This window comes from Bactrocera oleae, chromosome 6 (genome assembly GCF_042242935.1).
Source record: "Bactrocera oleae isolate idBacOlea1 chromosome 6, idBacOlea1, whole genome shotgun sequence".
In the NCBI taxonomy this organism is placed as follows: Eukaryota; Metazoa; Arthropoda; class Insecta; order Diptera; family Tephritidae; genus Bactrocera; species Bactrocera oleae.
In genome coordinates this window covers 975,407-987,713 of record NC_091540.1, presented here as the reverse complement: position 1 = coordinate 987,713, position 12,307 = coordinate 975,407, and the positions used below count along the sequence as shown (strand labels likewise).

Here is a 12,307-nt window from a genome sequence, read left to right as displayed (position 1 = left end):
TTACATTACCTATACTCGGCTGTTGGCTTTGTGTGCGTGAACTGGCTTGCCTGCCAACTAGCCCGATACCTGCACATGCTATTGCACATACAGAGCTAGCAATAGGAAATATTTATATCTGTTTATGTGTGTGCATGGTCAGCGAGCGCATATGCGCATGCTGCTGCCGATTGCTTTGCAGAATGGCTTTGCAATATTCGCCTTTAGTGGTACTTCGCGCTTCTTTCTTGCTGGTTCGTTCGTTTGATCAGCTAAACGACAACACGACGCGGCAAACACGACCACGTAAACAGCACGTCCCAGCGACGGCGGCACACATAGATAGACAGAACGAAAAACCAAACAATAATCAGCCGGCTAACGAAACGACGACGGCAATTGCAAACGCGGTGCAACAGTAGTAAATACTCCAAAATGTGGTTAGTTGATGTGGCGTGTTTTTTAATTTGACGACGGTGAATTTTTATAAACAATAAAGCTGTTTACGAGCGCCTGACTGCGCATACGCATGTTTTTATGTATGTATTGTTGTACGTGTGTTCTGACGGCTGATGCTAGGGTTAGCCCTGCGCTGCAGAAGCAGCAGTCCAGCTTAAGAACACTGTGTGTTTTGGTGACTGTGAAGTTGGTTCTTTGTGTACTTTAAGTAGCCGGCTAATGGGTGCATTGTGCGGTTGCAAATTAAAACAGTTTTCAAAAATTAAATATAAACATTTTTTAAACAAAAAATTTTTTTTCTACAAATAACTACATCGAATAATTTAAAGATATTAGCTAATGTGTATGGCGAGTGTTCAAAAATAGTTTTAAAATAAATTATGATTAAAAAAAATAATTTATTATTTAAAAAAAAAAAAAAACGTGTATATAAACACTGTATAATCATAGAAAATTAAAAAAAAGTACATACATACATATTAAATTCATGGATTTTAATATATGAAAAAATAAAATGGAGAATATATGTATGTATATATGGAACCAACTGGACAAAAAAAACATATTACAACAACAAAAAATATGTTTGCTTCGAATCAAATTTAAAACAATGTTGACAAAAAAAATTAACAAAAATTATAAACAATTATAATTAACAAATTAAAACATAAACATTTGTGATCAGATATATGTGATCCTAACTGGACTGAGTGGTAAAAAAAAATGCTAAAACAAAAAAAATAAATTCTGCATCCAATTATAATTTAAAAAGATACTTATTAACAGAAATTTTAACAAAAAGTAAAAAAATATAAAAATTTTGTTTTGCAATTTTTATATAATTTCTTGAATTTTTTTTTAATATTATAATTACCCTATATACCTATAATTTAATTGTTTTTTTTTTTAATTATTATTGATTTGCCAGAAATAAAAAAAAGAAATTATTTATTTAAAAACATAAGCTAAATTTTTATCTGAAAAATTTCTATTATTTTATCTACAAATATTCAAAATTTTAATGAAAACACAAATATTAGTATAATGATCCACTTTTTTCACCAACTTTCCGTGTCACTCTACTTTCCTTAACGCACTGTTGCAAGCTAGTAATGTTTACGCGCACACCTAGCACTTACAAAACAACAACAAACAATCAGCAAAACTTACATAAACTTATATGTACATATGTACATATATGTATGTAGCTACATAAGCAAATGCGCCAGCAAACAAACTAACCTATGCACTTGTCATCGCACCAGAAAGACCAACCGACTTGTCATAGTCTACTGGCTTTTTCGACGCCTTGACGCTTGCCTATCGCTGCTGCACTATTGACTTGGCGCTTTCGCATTTCATTTTTCATACCCCTCTACCCGCCTCTGATTGTCAACACCTCAAGCTGGCGATCAAATAAAGGTGTGCTCTTCTAATACCAATAATTTTTAGATCAACAGTGTGTAGTGAAACACTGCTGGCGAAGTGCAATAAAAGCAAATATAAAATTTAAAGCTATGCATAGTGAAATGCAACAAGATCAACAGCACTAAATCGGAGCAAATAGGCGCAGACGTTTGCAAAATAAAGCGTAAAAGTGCAATTTACTAAAATAAACAAATTTGTGTAAAGTTATGCGCAGGCGCTGCTTAAGTGCCGTTTTTTACGCACATCTTTATTTTTATTTTTTTATTTTTAGCCTTAAAAACTGCAAACAATAACAAAATTGTAGGGCATATGAAGATCATTTGTCAACTATTTGCTTGCCAAAGTGTTCCTGGAAGTTACTAAAAAAGAAATTGCAATAAAAAATATAAAGAAAAAAAAAACGTCGGACGAAAATTAAGCAATAAATCATAAAGACTTCTGCTAAAACTACGTAATATAACAAAGCAACAAAAACAGTAATACAACAAAGAGCTAAGCATGCCTAATTGCGGTGGAAAGGTCATATGCGCAGACGCAACTACTGCGCAAGCATAGAGGCTCAACAACAACAACTACACGCGTGCGTTTAGTGGCTAATATTTTGTTTTGGTTGACAATGCGTGGCGTAAAGGTAAATGCAATAAGAAGGCACAAGAGAGAGGACACATGCTTGATGTTTTTAGTATTGCACAAAATATTGTAAAATATGGTGCTGACTTTTGGCAAAAATATGCCTAAAATCAGCAATAAAACTGTTGTAAAGTAGTTGATAAAATATTAAAAATAATATATTTAATGCAAGCAAATATATTTAAAAGAGAAATTAAGAAACAAATTTAAAAAACATTAAGTAATATGCTATATAGATATAATTTAAAATAAATATTTTACAGAGATAAAAAATATAAACAAAACAATTTAAAAATACACAAAGAAACATATTTTTAAAATGTATAAAAAATATAAACAAAACTAATAAAAAATTTGCAAAAAAACATATCTTTAAAAAGTATAAAAAAAATTATTTATCTACAAAATAGTGTCATAATTTACTGAGTGCGAAAATTACTTCAAAAACATTATTACAACAACAGCAAAAGCCGTAACGTCAACCAAAAATTGGCAGCGTTACATATTCGGATAATTTTTCGGGTAGCTTAACTTAATTTCCTCCTGCATTCAATATAAGGTATGTACTGCTATAATATCACTCAAGAAAATAACTAACTAATAAGAGTGGTAAGTATTGATTGGTTGAAAAGAGAGGTGGACGCCTGAACGACTGACCGCAAGCGTTTAATAGACCCCTTGAGCTACTCTTTGATCAAAATTACTCCCAAATATTTGTCATACTATCAATATTTTAATAACTGCATATGTATTAAGCAGTCTTCTTAAGATCTGCTAATTTGTCGGATCCGTCGTTATGGAACTATTATAGCTTATAGTTGCAATTCAAGCTGAAAGATGAAAATCAAGTTCTTGTATGAAAAATTTTCTTTTTGTGGAGGATTAGAAGAATTATAGCTCCGTTGTAGTCAGTATTAAACTTTTTTTTTTTGTTTCTTTATAAAAATGAGAAAGGTTGAAATTTTTGAATATTATTGCTCCAAACCTATCAATTATATAATTTGCTTACACTTCAGCTAAATATGCAGTAGAACTTCTGGAGATAAGCTAAGCAATTTTTTATTTAAATAATACACTGTCCAGGACTAACCGATACTACGAAATACGAGAACAGTTTATCTAAACCTTTAAAATTTGTCTTAGTCAATATTTGAACCCATGACTTGCCCAGTTGTAATTGCTTTTAATGTCTTTCGTAAATATATTATTAATAAGCATTGATTCTCCAGTTACTTTGAACTAATAAATCAAATTTAGCTCGAACAAACAAAAGACTTAAACAACGAACCAGATGAATAATTGTAGGCTTTTCCCCGAGCTCACAGTATTTGCAATACTTTTCGAGTCGCTGGTAAATAACGGTACTTTTGGCATAATAGTTTATACTCATTTATATATTTTCGGCTTCTACAATATGTAACGGATTTTTGCATCTTATCTCAAAACAACAACTTTTTACTAAAATCGTCTGCAATCGTAGCTCTACATCAGTGATGTAATAATATGCAGAAATCTTGCTTATATGTAGCTTTGATGTTATACTAAATGGCATTCGTAATAAAAACTGCATGATTAAGATATATTTAGTTATTTTCTGAACTATATTTGAGGATCTTCTACATAATTGTTTGATATTTTTTTCTTTCTTAGTTAGTTTTAGTTGAAATTTTTTTAATTTCCATAATAATTTAGTATTGCCTACATGCAGGCGCATTGCTAATAAGTCATCTAGCATGTAAGGTCTATGTAAGACTTTGTTATTTCAATTCCAATTGCACACAATTTGCATGCATATAGAAAAAGACTCCAAATTCGTTAGTATTCAGTATTCAGACGGCGATTAAAGTTGTAAGGAGGGAGAAATTTAGAAAAATGTGAAAGAGTTTATTCTATGTATTCACACTTCTTCTATTACATTCACCTTCATATAAACAAAACCCAGCTTAATTGTAATATACTGCTCGAAGCATCACTATATGCATAGTCTTAGTTTAACTCTTTGCATGTTTATCTTATATAGTATAATTTTTATATACAAATTGCCGGCAGCCATCTTTGCTGTCTCATAAATGCAAATGCACGTGTGCATGAAATGCACTCATATGGGTAGGCCATATGTCATTCAAACGCAATATGAAATGAATTTGCTGTTGACTTGAGAAATATCGCTCAGCGAAATTAAGTGCAAACATGCATATGTTTTATATATGCACATATTTAACTGCTTGTATAACAAGTGCAGCTTAAAATTATAAAACGTTTTCATTGCATGCAAGTAAACAGTTTAAAAGTTCAGCGAAATACGTAGTGATATTAGCCATTACGAAATGATATATAGTTGAAAGCAAAAATACTCTTCTTACGTGCAAAACAGCCCAGCTAAGAGTGCGACTTGACGAATAAATATGGCAGTTTTATTATAGAATCGGCGTAGCCTGAAAACTCGTAGTCTAAATGATTATTTTAATAGTGCAACGCAAACATATTAAAAAAATAGTGTACGTGTGTATATATTTATGTATTATATGTGTGTATGCATGTATATATTTTCGTGCATATGTATATAAGTAGTCATGTATGTGTTTGCGTGCATATATTTTTAGAAAATTTACGATATATAACTATTTTTACTCTTAACGCTGACTTGATTTCTTAGAGACCGTATCTGAGCGTAATTTGTTTGCTTAATGTATGCTTACATCAGATATAATACCTATATGAATGTGAAAAAAAAATATTTTGAAAAAAATCTGACTTTCGACAAAAAAGGGATCGAAACCATTGTTTTTATAAATAAATCGTATTTATATATATGTATATATATATTTTATGCTGAGCCAAAAAATTAACTTTACTGGATTAAGAGCAACCAACGTTCCACATATAAGTAAGACTCTGTATTAATTAAAACTACCCTAACTTCTGAACTGTTTGGGATAATTTTTTTTTATATTGCAGTTTCTTGTTTAACATAAAACTTCCTAAAAAATTTTCCTCAGTTGAATTTAAAAGCTTTGAAATGTGAAAAATACTTTAGTGAATTCCATAGAATAGTTGTCTATATGTATTTTTATTTATGATATATTTGCTAATACAAGTGCAATATAGAGAGTGTATTAGAAAAAATTATTTGCCTTTGTCACATTTCCTTATTAATAGTGACGAACAAAAATATGTTTCGAGATAAAAACAAATATTGATAGAATAAATGCCATTTTCAACAACAACGCCTTCCCTTGTAGGAAAATAGGCGATAACCAAACTAAGTATATAACTATCAAATTACATTAAGACGTAACGGTATATATTTAAACCTATACTCGTAAAGCCAATCAGCTTTGTAATCGCTAAATTATTGAGATTTTTGGAAAATTTTTTAAAAATACATTTGAAAACTCGGTATTATTTTGTGGAGCGAATCCAACTTTTTATTTTTCTAATCACCAGTTTGTTAAAAAATAAGTGTGATTTGCCTAATTCCTCTAATTATGGTAAAACCCAAGTGATTAGTTGTCACCAGTACGGAAAATTTTAAATACGCTTATATTTGTGTAAAAAAACTTTTCGACGAATTCGCTAAACACAGTTCTGTTGTTATTCAGCTAAGCTTGAAAACTTGGAATTAATTTTTTTCTTGTATATAGGTTCTTATAAGAACCGCTTGATGCTATGTCGACATAAAGCAATAGTTGATAGGGCTAGGGCCAAAGCGTTAGAGAGTAGCGAATCGAACATACCTTACCTCAAACAAATTGGCAGCACTTTCGATGCAATCCTGCGCTAATATGTTTGATTTTGAATAGTTCCATGCCTTAACCATTAGTTATACATTTGTGGCAGTAATAAGTCATTTAAGTCATACGCAATGCTAAAATTGGTCTAAAATATGTAAAACAAATCCTCTTAGCGTTAAAGAAAGCGTTTTGTGGTTTTCATGAAATATTTGTCGACTTTTTTGTTCCGAGTTCAGCAACTTGTTATTGATGGGCGGAGTCGATTTAGCCCTGTACTGATCTGAAATTTTGCACATGTCCTTTTCTCTCCAAGAAGGCTAAATCGACCCAGCTCATCACGCTGATCATTTATAAATATATGTATATACTTTAAAGGGTATCCGCTGTTTGCTTCTGGGTGTTACAAACTTCATGAAAAACTTCATATAGCCTGTTTAGGGTATAAAATTTCAGATGTTATATACAAATATATATTAATGTAACTTCTGACTCACCTCTTCCCAGAATTTTCAATTGAGGGTTAGTTATCGTGACTGTAAACTTCTCTTCTGTAAAATAAAAGCGAAGCTAATCGTTTTAACCACTAAAAGAAATTGCTTGGAAAAAATTTAGAAAAATTGTAAAAACGTTTTCTTAAACTAAATATGATTCGAAATAAATTATCATGATTTCCAAATTTCCTACGACAACACATTTTTCGTTTGCTCTCCCCTCTTTTTCCTCACTAGCTACATATTATTTGCTCAATTTTTCCATATCAACTTTGCATTGCATTATTTTTCACAATACTACTTAATTTTTTCGCGTTTTTTTCGTTGCCTCTTAACCAGCATCACTCATCGGCAAATTAACAAGTCAAGGTCGTTTTGGCTCGCAAACTTTGCGGCTGCAATCGCAATGTGTAGTGTGTAGTATGTAGCTTGCAACGATATTTTTTAGCTACGATTTGCGAGTCTACATTAAATGCTATGCAAATTATACTAGAAGCAAGCGAGAATGCGCACAAGCAATCAAACGAATGCTAGCATTTGTTAATATGTTTGCATATATGTATATGTATGAGTGTACGAGTAGAACACTTGCGGATGCATTTAAATGTAAACAAGAATGAGCACACATATGAGAGAAGAATCGCAGTTGCATAAGTGCTTTAAAGCAGTTATATGTGTGTGTATGTGTGTGTGTGCGCGTTTATCAGCGCAGCTATCTACATATGTAAAGCCATATCTGTTCTGCTATATTGTTGGTGCTTTTTGTGATTTAATTTTTTTGGAACGCATGCAGTTGAGAAGATGCCACCTCAGCCATTGTGTGGCATATGATTGCGAGCCGTTGACGCTGGCAGCCTTGACGCGTTTGTTTGTGTGTGTGTGGTAGCGCTGAAAAAATCTAGCAAAATGTGAAAAAATTTAAAGCAAAACAACTCATTACTACTGTACAGCAGCAACGTGCCGCAAAAAAAGTGTGAAAGCTATTTTTTACCATGCAATTTTTTCAGTGTTCTTCTTCTTCGTTTTTGGGTGCTAAGTTAAACGCTCCACCAGCTGTTGCAAACACCTGTTTTTGTTTAACAAGTGGCAAGCGGATGGCGGATGGCTTTTGTTTGCCGTTGCACACGCCTAGCATTCAAGCTATGCACTTATACTCACATAATACTTATATATGCATACATAAGCGTGCACTTACGTGTGTGATGTGTATGTGTAGAAGGGATTTTTGCGCAAGCACTGCATTAAACAATAGAATAAGAAGCAATTCTACTCTTGCAACATCTTATTTTGGTGCTGCACTGCTTTAGTTAGAACTGTAATTTAGCAAGATTTCGAAAAAAACAACAACAACAAAAGACATAAAAATATTGTAAAGCAAATATTTATTCTACCGCACATGACCAAAACGAGTAAGACGGATTGACGCTTGTAAATGAAGAACAGTGGACTAAATGCCTTATACTAAATACTTAATACTAAATACTAAATACTAAATACTAAATTCTTAATACTAAATACTAAATACTAAATACTAAATACTAAATACTAAATACTAAATACTAAATACTAAATACTAAATACTAAATACTAAATACTAAATACTAAATACTAAATACTAAATACTAAATACTAAATACTAAATACTAAATACTAAATACTAAATACTAAATACTAAATACTAAATACTAAATACTAAATACTAAATACTAAATACTAAATACTAAATACTAAATACTAAATACTAAATACTAAATACTAAATACTAAATACTTAATACTAAATACTAAATACTAAATATTAAATACTAAATACTAAATACTAAATACTAAATACTAAATACTTAATACTAAATACTAAATACTAAATACTAAATACTAAATACTAAATACTAAATACTAAATACTAAATACTAAATACTAAATACTAAAATATAAATACTAAATACTAAATACTGAATACTAAATCATACTTACTAAGTACAAAGTACTCATTACACTAAAAAATAATTACAGGTAATTAAGTTCGTAATCTACTAATTACTAATTATTGTTATCAATTACTTAGTAGGAAATACTAATTACCAAATTTAAAATATGTATTTTTATTTAAAAATTTCCCAAATTTCCCCACTGCGCAAACTACCTTATTTATTACAATCTCGAATGTGTTCAAAATTTGTGGTCCCTCTACAAATATGAGCACTTGCTGTGGGTGCAGCACATCGCTTGCGGCATATTAAATTGTTGTTCTGATTGTACTAAATATTTATTTGCCGTTTTTGGCCCAACTCTTTTGACAATTGTAGCTTCTTCGGTAAGTTTACAAGCATAGCATTTTTGTTATTGTAAACTTATGTTCAGTTTATTTTTGTTGCTGCTGCAATTGTATCTGCTAGTCTTCTATATTGCATAGTTAGCGATTTTTTTCACTTTTTTATTGAATCAAGAGTAGATGGGTGCAGCCACTGCCAGTTTGTAGTTAACTGTATGAAGCACACGATAGTCACATTTGCTGAAGCTGGCCAGCAGCAGTGGCTGACAACAATAATGTACTTGTTGCTGTTTGTTGTAACGACTGCTGAGTTCTAAAGATGGGTTTATTTGAATACTTTTGTTGCTATATGGTTAAGTTGTCAGTGCTGTTAATCTACTTGGGGGTAGACTATAAATAAAGCTACAGTAAAATAATTTGAATTTCATTGCTTATATTATTGTTTTTTTTTTCTATTAAACTGCTATTACGGTAATCCATATATTACCTTTAACTTGTATGACCCTTTCTGGTATAAATAGGCGGAATTAGTTGCTTTGTATATCTAGTTTGTTGTTCTACAAGTAGTCAAGTCTGTGGCCACTTGTTAAATAAATATGCAATTTTCTGCTATTATTTGATGAGTTTGCAGAGCAACATTCACCAACGCGGATGCCTTGCAGCTTAATTGCTGTCAAGTATTTAAATGTAGACTCATAAATATAGATTATAATAGGAAGCTTGCAGAAATTGCTTGCAAAGCAGTAAAGTCGTTTGAAACATAAATGTAAGCGAAATCAATTAGAATTGCTGTAAGTACATTTGCATTTATCATTATTAATTAACACTTTGCGCTTCTGCTTTTTTGCATTTAAAATATATTTAAGGTAACTCTAGCTTAATAGGGATGATTTAATTTAATATCAGGTCTGTCATGTGTAAACTTGCAAAACCACCTCTTAAAGACAGAAAACTTGAAAAACTATATTATTGTACTTGTATAAATATATAATATTGGAGCCTGCAGATTCTTGCTTTGTAGATATGCCCTTCAGAGCCACTCCTCTAATATTTCTTTATTGTCGGAAAATAATTAATACTGGTTCGAACTTAAACGAATCCAATTCCAGTCTAAAAAGTCATTAAGCTGCCACTTCATATTTGTTTTTTCAAGATTCTTGCCATCAGCGTTTATTCAGCTGGTTAATAAGGTAGCTGAATAAAGCGCTGAAGAGTTCCAGTTTTAGGTTGTCTTAATGGGCATTAAAAGATTATCTAAGTTTAAAAATTCATGACTTGTGGACAACATTCTTCGAAGATTGCATCTACTTAATTGGCTTTTATTGTCAAAAAATTATTTTTCGGATTAAATTTCAGCGAGAAAAGCCGTTAAACTTCAACTTTCATAACTTTTGACTTCAACACTTATTCAGCTTGAGAAAAAGTTAGCTGAATAACCCGCTGAATGCTATAAGTATGTTATTCAGCTAAACTTTTCTTGGCTTGAATAAACGCTTAAGTTAATAGCCGGAAGATATCTAGTTTTAGGTAGTTTTAATGATGCTTTAAAAGAATTTTCCGCTTACTTTTAGTAAAAGTTTAAATAGAATTTGGTTTCTGATATTATATCTTAAGCCAAAGTCAGAATCACTGTTTAGAAAGAAAAATGCTTCATGTGGTATTTATTTATACAACCTGAGTGCCAAGTGCTATCAGCCTTTTCATATTCAAAATAAATCTTAACCTATTTATGCTGATATCTAACGTCACAATAGTAAAATTTTAAATAACTTAAACATTTTTAAATATTTTCAGATCTTTTCAGCAACAATAACAACAAAACACAATCTATCAAAATGATGAATCAGGATAATCCTTATGCGGTAAGTGTACACACCTTTTTCACAATACTGTATTAAAAAGATTTTATGTACACACATACTTAATTTATTAAAAATCCGACTTGTCATACAAATTCCTAACAGAAGTAAAAAAAATTAAATGTAAATGAAACAGAAAGGTCAAAACAGCTTTCATTTTCACTGGTATTCACAATTTCAGGTTGAGTCAAATACAAACTAAAGCAGGTAAATAAAAATCAAAAAAAAAAAAATATATATATATATAATAATTGCAGTAGGTCACACGCCAAAAAGACCAACCGGCAAGTAAGACAGGGGCAGGAGCGCGCAAAACGCAACTGTGCCTCGAAATATTGCGGTCAATCATGCGCATAACTATAATATCACTTAAAATGTGTCGCCATATAAATAAACGTACATAAATTCCCATACAAAAAAGCTGGTGTTAATGTGCATGTATGTAGAATGTGTGTAGTGGGATAACGGTCAGCATTTTTGGTGGTCCCCATACTCAGGTGCTGGCTACCTCCCAGGCTGAACGACATTTATTTGTTAAACTTTTACGAGCGCACACAAATCGTTCGCGGTGTTCGGCGCTGACAAATGATAAAAATTAAAAGCCCTCCCTGAATCAAAAAAAAAACCACAGCAACAACAAACAAGAAAAAACTTATTGAGCTAGTTCAAGCACACTTATAAGCTTGTATGGGTGTGTGCTTTTGGTTAACCAAAAGTGTTCATGCAAATATATATGTGTATATATATGTATATGTATATGTATAGAAGTGTGTATAAGAATCGGCAATAAAACTTTATATACTTGTACACTACAAACCACAACAACGACGCCAGAAGTCGTAAAACACAAAATTTATTATGAACACGCTGCGGTTTGAAAAAAAATTTTCGGTCATAAAAATATTATTTCATATACTCGGCTAATGTGTGAGTGTGGGTATGTAGTCGCGTTTCGAGTGACTAAATGAGATTAAAATTTTAAATGAGATCACAAAACGCTGATAATAAATGTAATGTTGATATGATAAGTGTGCTTTTGAAAAAGGTAAGGCAATGGCACCGTGCATGCTCCCATTTGGGAGGGGGTTGTTACTCTGGTAAATCTGAGTAAAGTTAGAAAAACGTTTGCAAGCCGCTGTAAAGCGAGTTTTTGCGCATCTTCTCCTTTTCTATTTCTGCTGGTCTTTCTTAAAAATTTCTTTATATTAAAAATGCTCTTCGTCTTGTCACCACCTAACGATATTTCAGTTGGAATTAGAGTTCTTTAGTTAAATATTTTGATGATTTACTCTGAACAACATCGTAATACTATACTATCAAAAGTTCTAATAAAGTACTTCACTGTGCTCGTTTTTGACTCTATAATTTTTTGAGGGCTGTTGAATACATACCATATCTGTGCATTTGTATTCGCTCGAACTTTACTGAAAGAACTAAGTCTGAAGATGGTGTTCAA

The 12,307-nt window shown here is 31.4% G+C and overlaps 1 protein-coding gene across 2 annotated transcripts in view; it reads left to right on the top strand.

Annotated features, from left to right (window-relative positions):
- The first annotated feature begins 218 nt into the window (after window positions 1-218).
- Window positions 219-12,307, top strand: part of knrl (knirps-like) — a 58,384-nt gene continuing 46,295 nt past the window's right edge. The window contains exons 1-3 of one of the 2 annotated variants that reach the window (XM_070111465.1): window positions 219-419; window positions 2,138-3,055; window positions 10,787-10,854. In XM_070111465.1, the coding sequence (XP_069967566.1) occupies window positions 10,828-10,854 (27 nt within the window). In that variant the 5' untranslated portion in view covers window positions 219-419; window positions 2,138-3,055; window positions 10,787-10,827. Of the gene's footprint in view, window positions 519-2,137; window positions 3,056-10,786; window positions 10,855-12,307 lie in introns of both variants that reach the window. The other variant, XM_014237381.3, reaches the window with a different exon arrangement.